This window comes from Oncorhynchus gorbuscha, unplaced genomic scaffold (assembly GCF_021184085.1).
Source record: "Oncorhynchus gorbuscha isolate QuinsamMale2020 ecotype Even-year unplaced genomic scaffold, OgorEven_v1.0 Un_scaffold_1264, whole genome shotgun sequence".
Lineage (NCBI taxonomy): Eukaryota > Metazoa > Chordata > Actinopteri > Salmoniformes > Salmonidae > Oncorhynchus > Oncorhynchus gorbuscha.
The window spans coordinates 121,950-148,367 of NW_025746091.1; the positions used below are offsets into that span (position 1 = coordinate 121,950).

The 26,418-nt window shown below is 45.8% G+C and overlaps 1 protein-coding gene across 1 annotated transcript in view; it reads left to right on the plus strand.

Moving 5' to 3' along the window:
- The window catches only part of LOC124022016 (NLR family CARD domain-containing protein 3-like), a 29,125-nt gene extending 14,268 nt beyond the window's left edge, over positions 1-14,857 (plus strand). Inside the window, 4 exon segments of the mRNA XM_046337072.1 lie at positions 7,477-7,650; positions 13,774-13,820; positions 14,207-14,227; positions 14,230-14,857. Of these exon segments, the coding sequence (XP_046193028.1) occupies positions 7,477-7,650; positions 13,774-13,820; positions 14,207-14,227; positions 14,230-14,735 (748 nt within the window). The 3' untranslated portion in view covers positions 14,736-14,857.
- Positions 14,858-26,418: the final 11,561 nt, after the last annotated feature.

The window sequence follows — 26,418 nt, forward strand, 5'->3', positions numbered from 1 at the left end:
CTTGCACATGTACTAGAATAGCCACACAGTCAGATAGGATGCTGGAGATAATTTTGATGGATGACACAAGAGGGCAACTGTAGGTGTGCAAAGCTTCAGACTGATAACTTCAGGAATGGGTGGAGCTACATGACATTTAGCATGAAGTCACCCAGGTGTCCCACACAAGTTGTCCAAATGTACCCAAGTGGCCGAATTGGTGAAATTACCTATAACTATATACAACGGTGCAAATAACTATAAACAACATATCAAAAAGCAATTCTAACACACACATTTCTTTTATAAAAATGTTGTAAAAAATTTTAGAAAAAAAAAACATTTTAAAAAACAGGGGTAGACCCTTTGGAAGTCCTCTACACAATATTTTGCTGCCTGTGCCATGTCCCATAGAAGTCTCTTTCTGATGTAAAGCAGAGGCAAACTGAACAAGTGGTGCAGGTGATGGGGGACTTCATGCGACACAGAACACAACGACGCCTCCATGCTGTGCCCTTTAGGCTCTGAGGCACAGCTATGCCTGCAGTACTAAACTGTGGCATATGAACACCACTGGAGGCAGGAGTAGAGGGGGCAGAGGTAGAGCGCGCAGTAAAATATTTGTATTGTATGAGCCTTTTAATATCACATAAAATAAACAGATATGTATTGTATAGACCAGAAGGAACAGTCACTAAGGTGAAGTGCTGTTACATTCAACTCTGGCCATTGTTGTGGGCCTGCCCTCCCCCCACAGCACCCAATGTCTATTTCATATGGAAATGGGGAGGAGTAAGCAGGCGCAGTGGCCATGTGTGTGTTTGCTGTTCTACTCCATTTGAATACAAAATGGAAAATATATATACACACACTATAGCCAATGTGTACTTTACACATTTCATTGCAAATTGCAAAAAATGTATATACAGTAAATATATCCCCCCCCCAAAAGAATGTATATTTATATTTCCTAAACGTCACTTACCCGTCCAGAAGTGTGTCCTGTCCTTGCAGAATCAATGTTTGAATCATAACACTCAAAGATTCCTCAAACAGAAAATCTGTCTCGCTTTCCCGATCAATCTCTTCTATAATATGGTTCAACTCTGTATACTTACTTTGTCTTCACTTTTCCTGATTTATTTGCCTAGATGTCTTCAATGAAATGAAATCATTGAAAATACACTTTTCCAAAACACTGCTGTGCATAACAAGTGTGAGTGCAACTACTCTGATGGTCAATGGCTAAAATGAAGTTCGTTACGCGTGCGTTTACAAAACAAGGGACGGTGGTCCAACCATTACCATCACATACTGGCGTTTACCTCAGCTCATTGGCTATCTACCCAGCTAGATTTCAAGAAGATCAGTGGTCATTGGGCAGAAATACAGTCAATCAACGAAGCTTCGCTAATATTATTGGTGCGCAAAGAAGCCATTGCTCGTTGTCTTCAAATCAGTTCACTTCGGTCAATATTCCCAGCAAAAAAAACAATCAAGTCTGGCTGTGTTGCAAACATCAAGAGGATTGCAAAGAAACCAACTATGACTAGATAAACAATTGTTTAGTGTGTGTAATTATGTTGAATTACGTTACGCTCCGTAAAAAGTTGATAGAGATGGAATTCAAACGGTTTAAAAAATGTTTTGTTTTAAAAATTGATTTTATCAAAGAAAACGGCACTTCATTTGATCACTGGGACCCCCAGGAAGAGAAATAAGAGCAAGATATCAGAATGTAAGTCATAATTTTACCTTCAGATGTGAATGTGTCAAAACTGTCATGGCGGAAAATGTTTGTGGTTGTTGATCGCTCTTCTCAAACAAAAGCATGGTATTTGTTCTCTGTAATAGCTATTTTAAATTGGAAAACGTAGTTTGATTACCAAGATCCCAATCTTTTGAAGGGTGTAAGACAATTGCATTTTCAAGAATGTTTAATGTTACGACGTTGTATTTTTAGTTGTAACTCTGAGATTTCCCCTGATGTTGGTCCCTGTACCTGGATCGCAGCCATAAGAGGTTTTAAAGGAATATCAGAACAAACACTCAACACTCAACAAACACTCAACTTTTGACTAATTTAATACACTATGAGTTAATATGTCAGAATAGTAATGACTTCTTCAAATGGGGGGGACTAGATATGTCATGTTTTGACATTTAATGTCTTGTCCTTGTGCTTTCCCTTCTGTTCGTTTCCCCCTGCTGGTCTTATTAGGTTCGTTCCCTTTTTCTATCCCTCTCTCTCCCCCTCCCTCTCTCTCTCTTCTCTCTATCGTTCCGTTCCTGCTCCCAGCTGTTCCTCATTCTCCTAACTCACTCATTTACTCTTTTCACACCTGTCCCCTATTTTGCCCTCTGATTAGAGTCCCTATTTCTCCCCTTGTTTTCCGCTTCTGTCCTTGTCGGATCCTTGTATAATGTTCGCTGTGCTGTGTCCTTGTCTCGCCCTGTCGTGTTTTGTCTCCTTCAGATGCTGCGTGTGAGCAGGTGTCTTAGTCTGCTACGGTCGGTGCCTTCCCGAAGCAACCTGCAGTCAATGGTCGAGTCTCCAGTCTGTCCTCGTTACTACGAGTGGATTTAAGTTTTTTTCCTGTTTTGTTTTCTTCTTGATTTTTCCAGGATTTACTTTTGTCATATACTGGAATAAAGACTCTGTTTTCGTTAAGTCGCTTTTGGGTCCTCATTCACCAGCATAACAAGATACATAAAGTGCTTTTATTTCTAAACAGTGAAACAGATATGTATTAAAATACCCTGTGATGCAGTGCTTTAGATCGCCTCCCATGGGAACAGGTGGAGGCACTAAGGAGAGCAGAGGCAGCCGGAGATAGGAGCCGACGATACGAGGGAACACGGTTGGCAAGGAAGCCCGAAAAGCAGACCCAAAAAATTATTGGGGGGGGGCTTAACCGGTTAGTCCTATAGGGGCAGTATTTCATTTTTGGATAAAAAGACGTGCCCGTTTTTAGCGCAATATTTTGTCACGAAAAGATGCTCGACTATGCTTGGAATTGATAGTTTTGGAAAGAAGACACTCTGACGTTTCCAGAACTGCAAAGATTTTCACTGTGAGTGCCTTAGAACAAAACCTACAGGCAAAACCAAGATGTTTGAGCGACCAGAAAATCAACAGGATTTCTGATGGCACGTTTTCCATGATCGCCTTATATGGCTGTGAATGCGACAGGAATGAACGGACACTTCCTATCGTTTCCCCAAGGTGTCTGCAGCATTGTGACGTATTTGTAGGCATATCATTGGAAGATTGACCATAAGAGACTACATTTACCAGGGGTCCCGCACGGTGTCTGTGTGGAAATTGGTGCGCAAAAGTCAGGTACCAGTATTTTTCCATCCGAATCTGAGAACAATGCAGGCTTCCAGGAATGGCATTTCAATGAAGAGATATATGACAAAACACCTTGAGGATGGATTCAAACAACGTTTTCCATGTTTCAGTCGATATTATGGAGTTAATTCGGAAAAAAGTTTGATGTGTAGGTGACTGAATTTTCGGTTAGTTTCGGTAGCCAAATGCATAGTAACAAAACGGAACGTTGTGTCCTACACAAGCATCTTTCAGGAAAAACTGGACATCTGCTATGTAACTGAGAGTCTCCTCATTGAAACATCTGAAGTTCTTCAAAGGTAAATTATTTTATTTGATCCCTTTGCTGGTTTTTGTGAATATGTTGCATGCTAAATGCTAACGCTAAATGCTAAGCTAGCTATCACCACTCTTACACAAATTATTGATTTTCTCTGGTTCTAAAGCATATTTTGAAAATCTGAGACGACAGGATTGTTAAGAAAAGGATAAGCTTGAGGATAAGCATATTTATTTCATTTCATTTGCGATTTTTAGAAATCGCTAACGTTGCGTTATGGTAATGAGCTTGAGGCTATGATTACGCTACCGAATACGGTGTGGGTAGGACTAACAGGTTAAAGGGAGTATGGCTATGCCAGGTAGGAGACCTGCGCAAACTCTCTGTGCTTACCGGTGGGCTAGAGAGACCGGGCAGACACCGTGTTATGCTATGGAGCGCACGGTGTTTCTAGTGCGGATGCATAGCCCGGTGCGGCACATACCAGCCCTTCCTATTCGCCGGGCTAGAGTGGGCATCGAGCCAGGTAAGCTTGGGCAGGCTCGGTGCTCAAGAGCTCCAGTGCGCCTGCATGGTCCGGTCTATCCAGAGCCACCTCCACAACACCAGTCCTCCGATAAGCAGCTCCCCGCACCAGGCTGCCTGTGCGTGTCCTCGATCCAGTACCACCAGTTCCAGCACCACGCACCAGGCCTTCAGTGCGCCTCGCCTGTTCAGCGCAGCCAGCGCTTTTCTCCTCTCCTGCGCTGCTGGAGTCTCCCGCCTGTTTAGCGCAGCCAGAGCCTTTCTCCTCTACTGCGCTGCCGGAGTCTCCCGCCTGCCCAGCGCCGGCAGTGCCGCCAGTCTGCCCAGCACCGCCAGTGCTCCCAGTCTGCCCAGCGCCGCCAGTCTGCCCAGCAACGCCATTCTGCCCAGCGTCGCCAGTCTATCAGGATCAGTTAGATCCACCAGTCAGCCTGGATCCACCAGTCTGCCAGGATCCGCCAGAAGTGCCAGTCAGCCAGGATCCGCCAGAAGTGCCAAATCAAATCAAATCAAATCAAATTTTATTTGTCACATACACATGGTTAGCAGATGTTAATGCGAGTGTAGCGAAATGCTTGTGCTTCTAGTTCCGACAATGCAGTGATAACCAACAAGTAATCTAACTAACAATTCCAAAACTACTGTCTTATACACAGTGTAAGGGGATAAGGAACATGTACATAAGGATATATGAATGAGTGATGGTACAGAGCAGCATACAGTAGATGGTATCGAGTACAGTATATACATATGAGATGAGTGTGTAGACAAAGTAAGCAAAGTGGCATAGTTAAAGTGGCTAGTGATACATGTGTTACATAAGGATGCAGTCGATGTTGTAGAGTACAGTATATACATATGCATATGAGATGAATAATGTAGGGTAAGTAACATTATATAAGGTAGCTAGTCAGCCAGGATCCGCCAGAAGTGCCAGTCGGCCAGGATCTGCCAGTCGGCCAGGATCTGCCAGTCGGCCAGGATCCGCCAGTCAGCCAGGATCCGCCAGTCAGCCAGGATCCGCCAGTCAGCCAGGATCCGCCAGTCAGCCAGGATCCGCCAGTTAGCCATGATCTTCTAGATCTGCCAGACAACCAGATTCTTCCAGATCTGCCAGTCAACCAGTCTCTTCCAGATCTGCCAGCCAACCAGTCTCTTCCAGATCTGCCAGCCAACCAGTCTCTTCCAGATCTGCCAGTCAAATAGTCTCTTCCAGATCTGCTAGTCAACCAGAATCTTCCAGTTCCGCCAGCCAGCCAGGATCTACCGGAGCCTACTACCTGCCTGAGCTTCATCTCAGTACTGGGCTTCCTCTCAGTACTGGGCTTCCTCTCAGTACTGGGCTTTCTCTCAGTACTGGGCTTTCCCTCAGTTCCGGGCTACCCCTCAGTTCCGGACTGCCCCTCAGTTCCGGGCTGCCCCTCAGTCCCGAGCTGCCCCTCAGTCCCGAGCTGCCCCTCAGCCCCGAGCTGCCCCTCAGCCCCGAGCTGCCCCTCAGTCCCGAGCGGCCTCAGTCCCGAGCTGCCCCTCAGTCCCGAGCTGTCCCTCAGTCCCGAGATGCCCCTCAGTTCTGTGGGGTTCTGGGTGAGGACTATTAGGCCATGGTCAGCGGCGAGGGTGGATTATCCCAGGACGCGTAGGGGAGGAACTAGGACATTAATGGAGTGGGATCCACGTCCCGAGCCGGAACCGCCACCATGGACAGATGCCCATCCGGACCCTCCCTATGGTTTTTAGGTGCGTCCGGGAGTCCGCACCTTAGGGGGGAGGTTCTGTCACGCCTTGGTCTTAGTATTTTGTGTTTTCTTTATAATTTGTCAGGCAAGGGTGTGACATGGGTTTATGTTGTTGTATTTCGTATTGAGGTTTTTGTATTTTTGGCATTGCGGATGATTTGGGGTGTTGTATGGGCTTGGCTGCCTGAGTCAGGTCGATTCTCGTTGTCTCTGATTGGGAACCGTATTTAGCTAGCCTGGTATCGCTTTGTATTTCGTGGGTGATTGTTCCTGTCTCTGTGTAGTATCACCAGATAGGCTGTAATTAGATTTCACGTTCCGTTTGTTGTTTTGTATTTTTGTATAGTTATTTAATGTGTCACTTTTTCTATTAAAGTCATGAGTAACCACTACGCTGCATTTCGGTCCGACTCTCTTTCTACAAACGAAGAACGCCGTTACAAATAGATATTTTACGAATAGATATGGCAGGTTTCAGGACACTGATGTATCTGATCATGTTGGTAAAAATATAATGGCACTAATTTCACCACCAACAAATATCAGTGTGATTTTAATACGATTTTACTCTTTGTAGGCTGTCAGGCTGTCTAGTCACAGAGGAAGGCTGTGCTTCTCTGGTCTCAGCTCTGAGGACAAACACAACACATTATTTGTGTGTCTGTATATCTCTGGACAGTGTATGCTTCTCTGAGTAGAGTGTTGGGGGCTATTCTGTAAATGACAACGCAGAAGTCAACGATCAGTTTTACGAAGTTATGTTTGACTGCATGAGTGAAGGAGGCTTTGTTGTGAAATGGGAAGCCGATTCTAGGTTTAATTTTGGATTGGAGATGCTTAATTTTGGATTGGAGATGCTTAATGTGGGTCTGGAAGGAGAGTTTACAGTCTAACCAGACACCTAGGTATTTGTAGTTGTACACATACTCTAAGTCATAACCGTTCAGAGTAATGATGCTGGACGGGCTGGCAGGTGCGGGCAGTGATCGGTTGAACAGCATGCATTTATTTTTACTTGCATTTAAGAGCTGTTGGAGGCCACGGAAGGGGATTTATATGTCATTGAAACTTGTCTGGAGGTTTGTTAGCACAGTGGCCAAGGAAGGGCCAGATGTATATAAAATAGTGTCGTCCGCGTAGAGGTGGATCAGAGAATCACCAGCAGCGATATCATTGATGTATACAGAGAAAAGAGTCGACCCGAGTATTGAACCCTGTGGCACCCCCATAGAGACTGCCAGAGGTCCAGACAACAGGCCCTCTGAATTGACACACTGAACTCTATCAGAGAAGTAGTTGGTGAACGGGGCAGTTATTTGAGAAACCAAGGCTGTTGAGTCTGTCGATAAGAATGTGGTGATTGACAGATACCTCACTGTCTGTTTTTTGACTGAAACTGCTTTTTAAACTGGTTTGGTCAGTCTACTCAAATATTCATACTATACATTTTTCCATCTATGAGCAATATTATGATAATTTCTAATAATGAGACATTAATTTATGAATAGTTATGGCAGGATTCAGGACACTGATATATCTGAATATGTTGAAAATATATACTTCCACTATTTTCACCACCAAAGAATAGCTGTGTGATTTTAATATGATTTGATGCTCTGCAGGCTGTCAGGCTGTCTAGTCACAGAGGAAGGCTGTGCTTCTCTGGTCTCAGCTCTGAAGTCAAACCCCTCACACCTGAGAGACCTGGATCTGAGCTACAATCACCCAGGAGACTCAGGAGTCAGACTGCTCTCTGCTGGACTGGAGGATCCACACTGCAGACTGGAGAAACTCAAGTATGTAGAGGGTTTATGTCAATGTTCATATCAAATCAAAGTCCATTTGTCATGTGTGCCGAATACAACACCTTACAGTGAAATGCAGGCTCTAACCAAAAGAAAATATAGCGAGGCTATTTTCAGATGCCGGTTAGTCAGGCTTATTGAGGTATTATGTACATGTAGGTATGGTTAAAGTGACTATGCATATATGATGAACAGAGAGTAGCAGTAGTGTAAAAAGAGGTGTTGGCGGGTGGTGGGACACGATGCAAATAGTTTGGTTTCCTGTTCATTAGTCTTATGGCTTTGGGGTAAAACCTGTTGAGAAGCCTTGTTGTCCTAGACGTGGCACTCCGATACCAATTGCCATGCGGTAGTAGAGAGAACAGTCTACGACTGGGGTGGCTGGGGTCTTTGACAATTTTTAGGGCCTTCCTCTGACATTGCCTGGTGTAGAGGACCTGGATGGCAGTGATGTACTGGGCCGTACGCAGTGATGTACCCTCTGAAGTGCCTTGCGGTCGGAGGCTGAGCAATTGCCATACCAGGCAGTGATGCAACCGGTCCGGATGCTCTCGATGTTGCAGCTGTAGAACCTTTTGAGGATCTCAGGACCCATGCCAAATCTTTTTAGTTCCTGAGGGGGAATAGGCTTTGTCGTGCCCTCTTCGCGACTGTCTTAGTGTGTTTGGACCATTCTAGTTAGTTTGTTGCTGATGTGGACACAGAGGAACTTGACGCTCTCCACCTGCTCCACTACAGCCCCGTTGATGAGAATGGGTGTGTGCTCGGTGCTCCTTTTCTTATCGTCCACAATCATCTCCTTAGTCCTGGTTACGTCGGTGATCAGGCCTACCACTGTTGTGTCGTCTGCAAACTTAATGATGGTGTTGGAGTCGTGCCTGGCCATGCAGTCATGGGTGAACAGGGAGTACAGGAGGGGACTGAGCACGCACCCCTGGGGAGCTCCAGTGTTGAGGATCAACTTGGCAGATGTATTGCTATACCAACCCTCACCAGCTGGGGCGGCCCATCAGGAAGTCCATGATCCAGTTGGAGAGGGAGGTGTTTAGTCCCAGGTTCCTTAGCTTAGTGATGAGCTTTGAGGGTACTATGGGGTTGAACTCTAGTCAATGAATAGTATTCTCATGTAATTGTTCCTTTTGTCCGTGTGGGAAAGGGCACTGTGGAGTGCAATAGAGATTGCATCAACTGTGGATCTGTTTGGGCGGTATGCAAATTGGAGTGGGTCTAGGGTTTCTGGGATAATGGTGTTGATGTGAGCCATTACCAGCCTTGCAAAGCACTTCATTGCTACGGGTCTGTAGTAATTTAGGCAGGTTGCCTTTGTGTTCTTGGGCACAGGTGGTCTTTATTTTTTAATTACATTTTTTAATTTTTTATTTTTTCTATTTTTTACTTATTTAACTAGGCAAGTCAGTTAAGAACAAATTCCAATTTTCAATGACAGCCTAGGAACAAATCAAATCAAATGTATTTATATAGCCCTTCGTACATCAGCTGATATCTCAAAGTGCTGCACAGAAACCCAGCCTAAAACCCCAAACAGCAAGCAATGCAGGTGTAGAAGCACGGTGGCTAGGAAAAACTCCCTAGAAAGGCCAAAACCTAGGAAGAAACCTAGAGAGGAACCAGGCTATGTGGGGTGGCCAGTCCTCTTCTGGCTGTGCCGGGTGGAGATTATAACAGAACATGACCAAGATGTTGAAATGTTCATAAATGACCAGCATAGTCCAATAATAATAAGGCAGAACAGTTGATACTGGAGCAGCAGCACGGCCAGGTGGACTGGGGACAGCAAGGAGTCATCATGTCAGGTAGTCCTTCGGCATGGTCCTAGGGCTCAGGTCCTCCGAGATAGAGAAAAAAAGAGAGAAAGAGAGAATAGAGAGAGCACACTTAAATTCAGGACACCGAATAGGACAGGAGAAGTACTCCAGTTATAACAAACTGATCCTAGCCCCTCGACACATAAACTACTGCAGCATAAATACTGAAGGCTGATACAGGAGGGGTCAGGAGACACTGTGGCCCCATCCGAGGACAACCCCGGACAGGGCCAAACAGGAAGGATATAACCCCACCCACTTTTGCCAAAGCACAGCCCCCACACCACTAGAGCGATATCATCAAACAACAACTTACCATCCTGAGACAAGACCGAGTATAGCCCGCAAAGATCTCCGCCACAGCACAACGCAAGGGGGGGCACCAACCCAGACAGGAAGATCACATCAGTGACTCAACCCACTCAAGTGATGCACCCCTCCTAGGGACGGAATGAAAGAGCCCCAGTAAGCCAGTGACTCAGCCTCTGTAATAGGGTTAGAGGCAGAGAATCCCAGTGGAAAGAGGGGAACCGGCCAGGCAGAGACAGCAAGGGCGGTTCGTTGCTCAAGAACCTTTCTGTTCACCTTCCCAATCCTGGGCCAGACTAAACTAAATCATCTGACCCACTGAAGAGATGAGTCTTCAGTAAAGACTTAAAGGTTGAGACCGAGTTTGCATTTCTTACATGGGTAGGCAGACCATTCCATAAAAATGGAGCTCTATAGGAGAAAGCCCTGCCTCCAGCTGTTTGCTTTGAAATTCTAGGGACAATTAGGAGGCCTGCGTCTTGTGACCGTAGTGTACGTGTAGGTATGTACGACAGGACCAAATCAGAGAGACAGGTAGTGTGGTGGAAAATCGGTTCAAATATGACGTAATCAAGAACTTTGTGAAAATCAAAATAGACTTTTATTACAACAGTATGACAAGCCGGAGTGGTCCGCGGAACACACATCCTTTTTTCAGAGCCCTCGCTCTGAGTTATACCATACCACATAAGTCCCTCCCATATGTAAATTAAGTTACATCCCAATCAGTGCATCCTGCTTGTTCAGCTCAATAACGCCCACATCTGCTTTCCGTCAGATTATAATGATGACAAGACCCTTGCTTTGACCTAAAGATAATATACGTCCCTCTATCCTATGGCCTATGCTTTGACCCTGTAATTAACTCCATGTGTTCTTTTGTATGTGTGTCTTTTATCTCGGATCAGCAGACTGTGTCTCCTCTAGGTTTAGTGTGTCCAGCTGTCCTGGCGCCCATGTGTCGCCTTCTCTTCATGTGGTTGTCTAAGATCAGCATACTTATGTGTCTCCCCTGTCATTCCTTCAGTATCTCCATGTCCTAAGAATATGTGATTTATGCCTATAATCCATCAGTTGGTCATTTGGCTGACCCCCTCCTTTGTATATCCCTCTGACCTTTGTATGTCCAGCTATACTCGGCGTCTATGTGTCACCATTTTTAGTGTTTACAGCTGTCCCATACTCTCATTGACTTACTCTGGTTTCCTGTCCTATACAATAGATAATGCCTTTTACCAGAATGGCAAATGTACACTATAAGTGTTACATTATTTATTATCTTCTATATATGTACATAATTTCTCCCATAGTAGGAGCAAGCCCATGTAATGCTTTGTAGGTTAGCAGTAAAACCTTGTCGCGATACGAAACCTTCAGCCCCGCCCCTTGGCCAGCAGCGGGGTGCTAGAGGTGGTTAGCGTCCCGTTCCCTGGATTGGACAGGGCACTATAGATACTTAAAGGTTATATCGGTATAACCAGGACCGCTCACGTACCCCTGCCTCTCTTTCTATATTGATACATTGTCCGCGTGGAGAGGTCTTTAGCCTTGTCACTCACAACGGTCTAGCTCTAGCTGGGATATGTGTACCCCACGTTTATCCTCTAGACTGTTTGTTTCACCACTAATTGATCCTTGAGTTGTTATAAAGCACTAGTCCTACCAATCACTGTATGATTTCACCGTGGTTGAGTATTTCCCCTCTGTGATGTATCTAGTTTAAAGTGTGAAGAGTTTTAGTCAACTTAGTCTCACTACTCTGCCCGTCGGCTATATATCGCTTGGAAAATAGAACTTAGATAGATCGATAAGACAATTAAATGAATCACTACTGGACACACCTTCCTCCTTGTCTTTTAATGGTAACTCATTCTGTCATAGAGCATTGATCCCCGTTTCCAGTGTCCCGGTAGCAGGGAGTGTCAGAGTTGTTATCTCCCGTGCCGTTAACTGTCTTTGAGAGAACCTTTTACTCGAGACAAAATAAGACTACCGTTTATTTTTGAAAACACTCTGTTTTTTGTCTTTTACAATCAAACACACTTCAAAATACACAATTTGTTACTCGGTCACACACAGCGTTAATCAAAAACATGCAAATTACTTAATGCTCTTTCCAGCCTGGTACAATGATAACACTTATCTCTATATTAAATGCTTATAATAGTTCTTTAATTACCTTTGAGAGATGACGGGGAGACCCACGACATCAGGAGCAGAGTTTCAATCAGTCAGAGTTCTTTTAGAATTTAGTTAAGTAGCGACTTCCCTCTACTGGCTGAGAGGTTGAACTAGAGTCGGTGGTTTACTAAATTTAGAGATTCAAGTTTGGACTGGATGAGAGGACCCGTTGGTGATCCCTTGTCCCAATGGAATATCAAAGAGTCTGTAACACGCAACGAGGCCGAGGTTCTGAGACACACGCACCTGGTCAATATGCTTACAGGGTCAATTCAGATAACCATAGGTATAAACAAGAGATCACCTAAGGGCCTAGAGTGACTCTCAGTCCCGCTGAACTACCGCAGCGTCCGTGGCACGCGACGAGGCCGAGGTTCTGAGACACACGCACCTGGTCAATATGCGACAAAACAGCTGTTCAATAGTTAAACGGTATATTGGAAAGTCACTTCTCAGATCCAACAAGTTAGAATCTTTAAGTAATTTGAGTCAGGTGTCAATTTACCCGAAGTCAAATGGTTGTCTAAATGAATTCAGAATTCAAGAAGTCAGCGTCAAAGTAATGGCAAATGTCTCTTTATATACCTTTTGATTCTCTGCACCCGATCTGCTGCTCCTCCCATTCCCCCAGAGCAGAGAGGGTGATGACATATCTTACAACAGGAAATACTTTTCTTACAGTGCATATATGGGCCTCTGGTTATGACAGTGCCCATTACTCTAGCAACAATGAGGAAATACTTTTCTTACAGTGCGCATATGGGCCTCTGTTTATGACAGTGCCCTTACTCTATCAGCAATGAGTCTAACAGCTGTTCCCATTCAGAGGTGTCACTTGAGCCAGAGGGTGATTCGTCCTGACACCAGTCAGGTTCAATAGTTGGTTGGCTTGAGTCGTCTTCTGGTGGCTTTGCCCAATCCGGTATTTCAGTAGGCGAGGTCATCTCTGTCTCTACCCTTGGTGGGTAAGACAGGGGAAGAGGACCAGGAGGTAGATCCCTTTGGCGTTTTGCTACAACCTTGAAATCAGCCCTTGCCTTGACAGGAAGCCAGTGTAGGGAGGCTAGCACTGGAGTAATATGATCAACTTTTTTGGTTCTAGTCAGGATTCTAGAAGCCGTATTTACCACAAACTGAAGTTTATTTAGTGCTTTATCTGGGTAGCTGGAAAGTAGAGCATTGCAGTAGACTAACCTAGAAGTGACAAAAGCATGGATTCATTTTTTCTGCAAAATCTTTGGTCAGAAATTTTCTGATTTGTTACGATGTTTCTGCAATGTTACGTAGATGAAAAAAGCTGTCCTTGAAATGGTCTTGAAATGTTCTTCAAAAGAGAGATCAGGGTCCAGAGTAACGCCGAGGTCCTTCACAGCTTTATTTGAGATGACTGTACAACCATTAAGATTAATTGTCAGATTCAACAGAAGATCTCTTTGTTTCTTGGGACCTAGAACAAGCATCTCTGTTTTGTTCGAGTTTAAAAGTAGAAAGTTTGCAGCCATCCACTTCCTTATGTCTGGAACACATGAAGACAAACATTCTTACCACCACTTGGACAAAGATGTGTGTGTGTGTGTGTGTGTGTGTGTGTGCGTGCGTGCGTGTGTGTGTGTGTGTGTGTGTGTGTGTGTGTGTGTGTGTGTGTGTGTGTGTGTGTGTGTGTGTGTGTGTGTGTGTGTGTGTGTGTGTGTGTGTGTGTGTGTGTGTGTGTGTGTGTGTGTGTGTGTGTGTGTGTGTGTCCAGTGTTTGTGTGTGTGTATCCCTCAATGACTGTCTATTCTTCTGCTTACCGCTACAGTGTGGAACATGGTGGAGAGAACAATATGAAACCTGGGCTTAGAAAATGTGAGTGTTGACTCCTGTGAAGAATATGACTAAGAATAAGTCTTAATTCAAGTTAAGTAAAAGTCAAAGACCACCATCATTACTGACTTGGTCATATTAAATATCAGCTGTAGTTCTACAGAATCAGAAATCAGAGACACCAAAGTTTGTGTTACGTGTGTGTTACGTTAGGAATGTGTGTGTGTGTGTGTGTGGTGTCTTAGGGTTACATTAGAAATGTGTGTGTGTGTGTGTGTGTGTGTGTGTGTAATTAATGGGAATAAGTGTGTTTTATATTACCATACAGTATAACATATGATCATTCAACAAGTCTCAAATTACCTTAACTTCTCCTTCTAATGTGAATGATGATGATTTCTAATATTGTGTCTGGTTTCATCCATCAGATGTCTGTGATCTCACACTGGACCAAACACAGTAAACAGACGCCTCTCTCTGTCTGAGGAGAACAGAAAGGTGACATGTAGGAGAGAGGAGCAGCCGTATCCTGATCACCCAGAGAGATTTGAGGGCTGGAGACAGGTGCTGTGTAGAGAGGGTCTGACTGGGCGCTGTTACTGGGAGGTAGAGTGGAGTGGGAGCAGGACTGTTATAGGAGTGACATATAAAGGAATCAGCAGAAGAGGAAAGGTTAATGACTGTGGTCTTGGATGTAATAACAAGTCCTGGAGTCTGGACTGCTATGACAACCGTTACTCTGCCTATCACAATCATAATTCCTCTTCCATAGACGTCCGCCCCTCCAGCTCCCACAGAGTAGGAGTGTATCTGGACTGGCCAGCCGGCACTCTGTCCTTCTATAGAGCCTCCTCTGACACACTGACCCACCTGATCACATTCACCTCCACATTCACTGAGCCCCTCTATCCAGGGTTTGGGGTTTGGGATGATGGCGACTCTGTGTCATTGAAATAAAAACCTGGCACACACACCCACACACACACACACACACACACACATACAGACTGGACAAACACACACACATGCACACACACATTGGACGCACACACACCCTGGACACATGGACACACACTCACACATTGGACACACACACACACACATTGGACACACAAACACACACACACACAATGGACACACACATACACATTGAATTCACAAACCCTGGACACACACACACTGGACACACACACATTGAAACACACACACAAACACTGGGCACACACACACAGGATAAATACACTGGACACACACACACTGGAAACACACACACTGGACACACACACACTGGACACACACTGGACACACACTGGACACACACACACTGGACACACACACACTGGACACACACACACTGGACACACACACACAGGACACACACACACACACACTGGACAGACACTGGATACACACACACAGGATACACACACACAGGACACACACACACTGGACACACACACACACACACTGGACAGACACTGGATACACACACACAGGACACACACACACTGGGCACACACACACTGGACACACACACACTGGGCACACACACACTGGACACACACACACTGGACACACACACACACTGGACACACACACACACTGGACACACACACTGGACACACACACACACACACACACTGGACAGACACTGGACACACACACACTGAATACACACACACACACACACTGAATACACACACACACACTGGATACACACACACACACACACACACACTGGACACACACACTGGATACACACACACACTGGATACACACACACACACACACACTGGATACACACACACACTGGATACACACACACACACACACACTGGATACACACACACACACACACACACTGGATACACACACACACACACACACACTGGACACACACACACTGGATACACACACCTGACACACACACTGAAAACATACACAGGATACACACACACACACTGGACAGACACTGGATACACACACCTGACACACACACTGGGCACACACACACCTACACGTTGGACACACACAAATACACATGCTGGACACACACACAAACACTCACTGGACACACACACACACACACACACTGGACACACACACACACACACACTGGACACACACACACACTGGACACTCACACACACACTGGACACACACACACTGGACACACACTGGACACACACACACAGGACACACACACACACACACACACTGGACACACACACTGGACACACACACACACACACACACACTGGACACACACACTGGACACACACACACACACACACACTGGACAGACACATACACACAAGCACACACACTGGACACACACAAACTGGAAACATACACAGGATACACACACACACACTGACAAACACACACTTACACACACACACACACACACACACACACACACACACACACACACACACACACAGTGTGATTTAATGATACATTTGACTGTTTGTGTTTGTACCACAGGGGGTTCGTGGGACCTTAATTGGGGAGGACAGGCTTGTAATGGCTGGAGGGGAATAAGTGGAATGGTATCAAACACGTGGTTTCCATGTGTTCCATTTCATTCACTCTGTTCCAGACATTATTATGAGCCGTCCTCCCCTCACCAGCCTCCTCTGGTATGTACTGTCCTATATGTGAGAGATCCAACAAGGAATTACAATGTATGTATTACTTTTAAAACCTGCAAATGGCAAATAAACTACTAGAACTCCTTATGAATGTCTGCAGCCAACTAGACTGTTGGCGTCTGACAAGAGGTGAAAATATTACAGGAATATTCTGCAAATGTTGATGAAGACGTCACTCAATCCACCCAAAACAACATGCAGTCTTTCCACAAGACTCCCATGAAGTTATAGTGTGACGTTATGAGTTAATGTTAAAGTAACATTCTCAGAACATACTGCACTTGTTTTATACTGATGGATCCTCTGTTTATCATCTTGTTTTATACTGTTTTAGATGGATCCTCTGTTTATCATCTTGTTTTATACTGTTTTAGATGGATCCTCTGTTTATCATCTTGTTTTATACTGTTTTAGATGGATCCTCTGTTTATCATCTTGTTTTATACTGTTTTAGATGGATCCTCTGTTTATCATCTTGTTTTATACTGTTTTAGATGGATCCTCTGTTTATCATCTTGTTTTATACTGTTTTAGATGGATCCTCTGTTTATCATCTTGTTTTATACTGTTTTAGATGGATCCTCTGTTTATCATCTTGTTTTATACTGTTTTAGATGGATCCTCTGTTTAAACATTTAAACTCCTGAATTACAATAACACTGTTAAGGGAACTGTAATACTCTATGGTTGTGGACACAACCATATTGATGTGAGACCAATACCATCATCGCCACTGTTGTGGTAGGAGCTAAACTCAACCATATTGATGTAATTACCTCCTGCATTACCATCTGAGGGACCAGTGAACATGTTATTGGCATTCCTGCCATTGAAACAGTAATTGCTGTCATCTTTGGCCCGTTGCTGGGCCAGGTGAGATGTTACTGTTTCCATCCCAATCCTGGAAGCCAACAAAGCTATGACATGGACCAAAGTAGCACCTTCACTGGGTTTACAATCTAACACAAAGCCACCTGTCTTGTGGTGACACGTACTGAGCTGTAAACCACCTACAAAGATAGAATACCATTCTTCTAAACTCTATGCTCGAGGTGAGGTTTCTCAGTGTGTTGTCAACAACTGTGACTACCTTAGACTGGCCTTTCCTGGGCAACGAAGTGCAGCACATAGTCAAAATGATCTGTTTCTTCAAGACAAAACAGCACCAATGAAACCTGTAGGACCCAAGTGACACATTGAACAATCTTGGTAAAGATGCATCAGGTCCAATCAGCTTCTCCGTTCTGGGTAGAAGATGGGTTCCCAGACGTGATCCCAGAACCCAGGTACATGAGGGATGCAGACAGATCTGTAGGCCACCTCTTCTGGCTTCGTTTACCCAGTACCTGAAGGACATGAGGGATGCCGACAGATCTGTAGGCCACCTCTTCTGGCATTGCTTCATTTACCCAGTACCTGAAGGACATGAGGGATGCCGACAGATCTGTAGGCCACCTCTTCTGGCATTGCTTCGTTTACCCAGTACCTGAAGGACATGAGGGATGCAGACAGATCTGTAGGCCACCTCTTCTGGCTTCTTTTACCCAGTACCTGAAGGACATGAGGGATGCAGACAGATCTGTAGGCCACCTCTTCTGGCTTCGTTTACCCAGTACCTGAAGGACATGAGGGATGCAGACAGATCTGTAGGCCACCTCTTCTGGCTTCTTTTACCCAGTACCTGAAGGACATGAGGGATGCAGACAGATCTGTAGGCCACCTCTTCTGGCTTCGTTTACCCAGTACCTGAAGGACATGAGGGATGCAGACAGATCTGTAGGCCACCTCTTCTGGCATTGCTTCGTTTACCCAGTACCTGAAGGACATGGTGTCATTCACTGTGATGCAGACAGATCTGTAGGCCACCTCTTCTGGCTTCGTTTACCCAGGACCTGAAGGACATGGTGTCATTCACTGTGATGAGATGGTTGAACGCTGCGTGGGAAGAGAACACTGTCAGTCCAGCTACATTACCAGGGCTAGTCATAGTAGTATAACATAGACAGAGAGATATATCTATAAACGGTAATATACATACCTCTCTTCAGGGTGTCAACTCCAGAGGATTGCTCCTCATTCATAATCAGCTGCACATGGACATTGACCTCCTTGTCAGTCTTGAACATATCATCTATGTTGAGATCCAGATCCCAGTCTCCTACATTCTCCAGAGCAGGGCAATTTGCAAGGGTATTGGCTGTGGTGCTTACAGCAGCCCTTGTGGACGATATATTGTGTAGGCGACAACCACTTTGTTCGCTGAAACACAGTCTGCACAATACACAGCCGCCAGCACATTGCATGGGCCTGTTCAGCTGAACCAAGTAGATGTTACAGATGAACGCTCTGTTGAACTTCTTTTACACGTGGCGCATATAATCAACTGTTTCACCACAAGGATTATCATCGCAATGGACGACACGGTAGCCCCGTCGCTGTCCAGGTTATATCGGCTGGGACCAGGCACGGATTCTTCACAGGTGACAGCTGCTTCGGATTGTGATGGTGTGGGGAACAATGTCCTTTGCGACTGTAAAGATGTCACTGGCTTGAGTTTGCACACGTTGAACCCGTGTATATCAACAGTCTGCTGTGGAGTTTCAGGCACTTGAGATGCTGGTTGTTGGGGATGTAGGACCCGGGTCTCCTGCTGCGGTCGAGGCACTTGATGAAACGTTTCCAGATGCACCTCAACCTGCTGGGCCTCTAGAGGCTGTTCCGACTGTTGTTGTTGAAATACATGGAGTTGTCTGGGTACCCGAGAGGGTCCATGTCACCAATACAGGCGTTGAAGGCGTTGAGTTCCACATCTGTAGGCTGGGTTACTACATTAGAGATGGCGCTTGAAGGTGGTATCATAGTGGGAAGGGGATTGGTTGTAGCAGAAAATATTGAACCTGGACAAGAGTCAACGTTCCACTGTGACCTACTGAAATGCCGCTCGGATGCATAGAATTAAGACACTTCACACTCTTGAAAGGCGTTTGCATATTCCACCTCGGTTAGCATATCATCCGGAACTCTCTCGGTACCCCTGTAACACAAGGCAGAAACAAGTCACCCCTCTACCCAAAGGCAATAGATTACTGTTCAGTAATAACACAATGTGTGTGATAGTTACACTTACGTGACACATGTCATGCTATCCAGGGCAGCAGCAACCTCCTCTGATGTATCACACACAGACATGGCTGTGATGATATCCACGGCAGTCTCAAGTTCCTTTGAGGTAGCACACCAGGCCCTGGTTACGTGCTCTGTCGCAGAGACAACTTCATCAGCCCTATCTTGATACCCAGGCGCAGCTAATACAATTGCATGGTCAACTCTACATTCAAGCACATTGTGAGACATTTCACATGTTTCACCAATAGGTTGTTGGAACAATGGTTCAGTTGTAGACTGGGGCTTGGGTACAGCAGACACTACCTCCTCGGTCTCATCAGAGTCTGGCTCCTTGGTCTGAGTCTCATCAGAGTCTGGCTCCTGGGTCTGCGTCTCAGCAGAGGTGGTCCGGGCTGGGCCGACGCAGGCTCTGTGTCATCTGTGGTGGGGGAATTAGGTACAGTGCATACCGTCCCAGAACAGGCAGCATCCTCTGTAAACTGATACTCTGGCTCAGCAGATACACATGGTTCAGTATCAGGGTCTTGCTGGGCTCCAGCCACTCTGGTACACTATGTTCGACTGGAGAGGATACCCTTTCCGTGACATGTTTGGGTACAGAATTGTGTTGTCAGAGTCACTGGAGGAACTTGTGTTGCTTTCATCTCCGCTATCATCTGCACTGGGTTCTGTAGGTACTTTATCCCCGATTCCACTGCTGGAGTCATCACTTTCATCTCTGCTATCATCTCTGCTATCATCTCCGCTATCATCTCCGCTATCATCTGCACCGGGTTCTCTAGGTAGGTGAGCCTCCTCATTGGTATCCGTGACATGGTGTAGAACCGCTGATGTGCTGTTGTCTACTTCTTCACTGTTGTTCGGTCTCCTGCTGAAGATCCAGGCCCTCTTTCTGCCAACCACTTTTAACGCTCGACTGAGAAACAGGCTGATTGTAGGACATGTCGACTGAGAACCAGGCTGATTGTAGGACATGTCGACTGAGAACCAGGCTGATTGTAGGACATGTCGACTGAGAACCAGGCTGATTGTAGGACATGTCGACTGAGAACCAGGCTGATTGTAGGACATGTCGACTGAGAACCAGGCTGATTGTAGGACATGTCGACTGAGAACCAGGCTGATTGTAGGACATGTCGACTGAGAACCAGGCTGATTGTAGGACATGTCGACTGAGAACCAGGCTGATTGTAGGACATGTCGACTGAGAACCAGGCTGATTGTAGGACATGTCGACTGAGAACCAGGCTGATTGTAGGACATGTCGACTGAGAACCAGGCTGATTGTAGGACATGTCGACTGAGAACCAGGCTGATTGTAGGACATGTCGACTGAGAACCAGGCTGATTGTAGGACATGTCGACTGAGAACCAGGCTGATTGTAGGACATGTCGACTGAGAACCAGGCTGATTGTAGGACATGTCGACTAATCTCTTCTTAATATTGTCCACAGTCACAGGTTTCTTGCGGCTACAGGAGACTTCGGGACACAACCTTTGAGCATTAAGGCCTGTATTGGGTTCTTTGCTTCGTCTACGGTTGACAGAACTATGGGTCATGTCTCTGCTGCCGCTGGTGGTGTGAGCAAGGCTGTGGTCCCTGGGAGACCGGGTCCTGATGCTGTCCTTTGGGGGGTGGGACCGACTGCTACCCCTGGTGGGCTGGGGCCTTGCTGCTGTCATGATGTCTGTGTCTCTCACCAGTCTTGCGTTTTTTGAGGGGGCAGGTTGTCCTTTACAGGGTTGCAGTATCCACAGGTACATTGTGTGGAAGGTCATGTTGATATGTGTTGTGGTCCTCTGTGTTATACAGCCTGTCATTAGAGGCTCTTCCATGCCACCTTCTCTGCTGTATGTTGTGCAGGGGAGAGGCTCTTCCATGCCACCTTCTCTGCTGTATGTTGTGCAGGGGAGAGGCTCTTCCATGCCACCTTCTCTGCTGTATGTTGTGCAGGGGAGAGGCTCTTCCATGACACCTTCTCTGCTGTATGTTGTGCAGGGGAGAGGCTCTTCCATGACACCTTCTCTGCTGTATGTTGTGCAGGGGAGAGGCTCTTCCATGCCACCTTCTCTGCTGTATGTTGTGCAGGGGAGAGGCTCTTCCATGCCACCTTCTCTGCTGTATGTTGTGCAGGGAGAGGCTCTTCCATGACACCTTCTCTGCTGTATGTTGTGCAGGGAGAGGCTCTTCCATGCCACCTTCTCTGCTGTATGTTGTGCAGGGGAGAGGCTCTTCCATGCCACCTTCTCTGCTGTATGTTGTGCAGGGGAGAGGCTCTTCCATGCCACCTTCTCTGCTGTATGTTGTGCAGGGGAGAGGCTCTTCCATGCCACCTTCTCTGCTGTATGTTGTGCAGGGGAGAGGCTCTTCCATGCCACCTTCTCTGCTGTATGTTGTGCAGGGGAGAGGCTCTTCCATGACACCTTCTCTGCTGTATGTTGTGCAGGGGAGAGGCTCTTCCATGACACCTTCTCTGCTGTATGTTGTGCAGGGGAGAGGCTCTTCCATGCCACCTTCTCTGCTGTATGTTGTGCAGGGGAGAGGCTCTTCCATGCCACCTTCTCTGCTGTATGTTGTGCAGGGGAGAGGCTCTTCCATGACACCTTCTCTGCTGTATGTTGTGCAGGGGAGAGGCTCTTCCATGCCACCTTCTCTGCTGTATGTTGTGCAGGGGAGAGGCTCTTCCATGCCACCTTCTCTGCTGTATGTTGTGCAGGGAGAGGCTCTTCCATGCCACCTTCTCTGCTGTATGTTGTGCAGGGGAGAGGCTCTTCCATGCCACCTTCTCTGCTGTATGTTGTGCAGGGGAGAGGCTCTTCCATGCCACCTTCTCTGCTGTATGTTGTGCAGGGGAGAGGCTCTTCCATGCCACCTTCTCTGCTGTATGTTGTGCAGGGGAGAGGGTGTAGATTCCCTCAACTGTGTATATTCCTCAACTCTTAGGCCATATTGTGATGCTGGTAGTACCATTCGCCTCTGTTATTGTATGTTGAATAAACGTCATGTGACATTTTATCTTTTGTTTCTAATTCTTGTTGTTTTGTAAAGTACTTCACACTAGCACTGGACCATCTTCATGGTTCAGCTGCAAATATACACTGAAATTAGCACTGTCTGTGTAACTAATCTTATATATGTGGCTCCTCCTAAAAGCTTCAAGGCCGTTTGAAGTAATCACCACAATGTGTCTTCAGGTAGACAATATGTATCTTTCTTGTTTTACTGCTTAGGTGTCAACCTGAGGTGACCTAGTTTCAATGTCTCACTGTGGGTTGTGTATCTAACCACTGCTGTTTCTACGGACTTCCGATAGGTCCAACCACTGCTGTTTCTACGGGCTTCCGATAGGTCCAACCACTACTGTTTCTACGGGCTTCCGATAGGTCCAACCACTACTGTTTCTACAGGCTTCCGATAGGTCCAACCACTACTGTTTCTAAAGGCTTCCGATACGTCCAACCACTGCTGTTTCTACGGGCTTCCGATTGGTCCAACCACTACTGTTTCTAAAGGCTTCCGATACGTCCAACCACTGCTGTTTCTACGTGCTTCCGATAGGTTCAACCACTGCTGTTTCTACATGTTATGCACATAACCTCGAATCGTCCAATAACTCCTGAGTCGCCCAACCGCTGTTCGTCTAACATTACTCATAGAATCCAAACAGAACTGACACCTCCGGCCGCAGCTGGGTCTTCCATCCGCTGTTATGCTGATGAAACTCACACTTTCCAAGTACAGATGACTCACTCACCTAATGTTATCTCCATGTTATCTAATGTTATCTCCAAACATCCAGAGCAAGGTAGATCGTCCAACAGCTGTTATGTATATGGGGCTCAGAACATCCAACAGCTGTTATGTCAATGGGGCTCAGAACATCCAACAGCTGTTATGTCAATGGGGCTCAGAACATCCAACAGCTGTTATATTTATGGGGCTCAGAACATCCAACAGCTGTTATGTCAATGGGGCTCAGAACATCCAACAGCTGTTATGTCAATGGGGCTCAGAACATCCAACAGCTGTTATGTCAATGGGGCTCAGAACATCCAACCGCTGTTATGTCAATGGGGCTCAGAACATCCAACCGCTGTTATGTTATGGGGCTCAGAACATCCAACAGCTGTTATGTCAATAGGGCTCAGAACATCCAACAGCTGTTATGTCAATGGGGCTCAGAACATCCAACAGCTGTTATGTCAATGGGGCTCAGAACATCCAACAGCTGTTATGTCAATGGGGCTCAGAACATCCAACAGCTGTTATGTCAATGGGGCTCAGAACATCCAACAGCTGTTATGTCAATGGGGCTCAGAACATCCAACCGCTGTTATATTTATGGGGCTCAGAACATCCAACAGCTGTTATGTCAATGGGGCTCAGAACATCCAACAGCTGTTATATTTATGGGGCTCAGAACATCCAACAGCTGTTATGTCAATGGGGCTCAGAACATCCAACAGCTGTTATGTCAATGGGGCTCAGAACATCCAACAGCTGTTATGTCAATGGGGCTCAGAACATCCAACAGCTGTTATGTCAATGGGGCTCAGAACATCCAACCGCTGTTATGTCAATGGGGCTCAGAACATCCAACCGCTGTTATGTCAATGGGGCTCAGAACATCCAACCGCTGTTATGTCAATGAAGCTCCGACTGTCCAAGTGTGAATGATTCACCCAGCTACTGCTATCTCCATGGTGAGCAAACATCCACACCTGATAGGTCCTTCTATTAGCTATGTCAACTACAGAATAACAAGCTTTTCTTTCTGAGAGTCTAAGGTGGGAGCTGTTAGTAACCGATTGTCTTTGGCCCTGTTGCCGTGGTAACCAAACACGACCTGGTGTAAACAAGGTAACCTTATATATAAGGCATGTTTGTTCATCCAGCACATTTTCGGTGTGAACAGACACAATGAAGGCGTCCTGCATGGGGACATTGGACAGTGTCTACCGGTTACACATTTAAATGATGGTAAGTGATAATGTACCTCCAGGCTCAGATCAGGCCCTACACCCAAACAAGGGCACTGCGTTCATCCACCTCTGGCCTGCTCGCCTCCCTACCACTGAGGAAGTACAGCTCCCGCTCAGCCCAGTCAAAACTGTTCGCTGCTCTGGCCCCCCAATGGTGGAACAAACTCCCTCACGACGCCAGGACAGCGGAGTCAATCACCACCTTCCGGAGACACCTGAAACCCCACCTCTTTAAGGAATACCTAGGATAGGATAAGTAATCCCTCTCACCCCCCCCCTTTAAGATTTAGATGCACTATTGTAAAGTGGCTGTTCCACTGGATGTCATAAGGTGAATGCACCAATTTGTAAGTCGCTCTGGATAAGAGCGTCTGCTAAATGACTTAAATGTAAATGGGATCAGACACAATGAAGGCGTCCTGCATGGGGACATTGGACAGTGTCTACCGGTTACACATTTAAATGATGGTAAGTGCAGCAATAACACCATAATCCTACTACTGTCACTGAGTAACTGAAACAACCAGGAAGGAATAACACCATAATCCTACTACTGCCACTGAGTAACTGAAACAACCAGGAATAACACCATCATCCTACTACTGCCACTGAGTAACTGAAACAACCAGGAATAACACCATCATCCTACTACTGCCACTGAGTAACTGAAACAACCAGGAATAACACCATCATCCTACTACTGCCACTGAGTAACTGAAACAACCAGGAATAACACCATAATCCTACTACTGCCACTGAGTAACTGAAACAACCAGGAATAACACCATAATCCTACTACTGTCACTGAGTAACTGAAACAACCAGGAAGGAATAACACCATAATCCTACTACTGTCACTGAGTAACTGAAACAACCAGGAATAACACCATAATCCTACTACTGTCACTGAGTAACTGAAACAACCAGGAAGGAATAACACCATAATCCTACTACTGTCACTGAGTAACTGAAACAACCAGGAATAACACCATAATCTTACTACTGCCACTGAGTAACTGAAACAACCAGGAAGGAATAACACCATAATCCTACTACTGCCACTGAGTAACTGAAACAACCAGGAAGGAATAACACCATAATCCTACTACTGTCACTGAGTAACTGAAACAACCAGGAATAACACCATAATCCTACTACTGTCACTGAGTAACTGAAACAACCAGGAAGGAATAACACCATAATCCTACTACTGTCACTGAGTAACTGAAACAACCAGGAAGGAATAACACCATAATCCTACTACTGTCACTGAGTAACTGAAACAACCAGGAATAACACCATAATCCTACTACTGTCACTGAGTAACTGAAACAACCAGGAAGGAATAACACCATAATCCTACTACTGTCACTGAGTAACTGAAACAACCAGGAAGGAATAACACCATAATCCTACTACTGTCACTGAGTAACTGAAACAACCAGGAATAACACCATAATCCTACTACTGTCACTGAGTAACTGAAACAACCAGGAAGGAATAACACCATAATCCTACTACTGTCACTGAGTAACTGAAACAACCAGGAATAACACCATAATCCTACTACTGTCACTGAGTAACTGAAACAACCAGGAAGGAATAACACCATAATCCTACTACTGCCACTGAGTAACTGAAACAACCAGGAAGGAATAACACCATAATCCTACTACTGCCACTGAGTAACTGAAACAACCAGGAAGGAATAACACCATAATCCTACTACTGTCACTGAGTAACTGAAACAACCAGCAATAACACCATAATCCTACTACTGCCACTGAGTAACTGAAACAACCAGGAAAAACACCATAATCCTACTACTGTCACTGAGTAACTGAAACAACCAGGAAGGAATAACACCATAATCCTA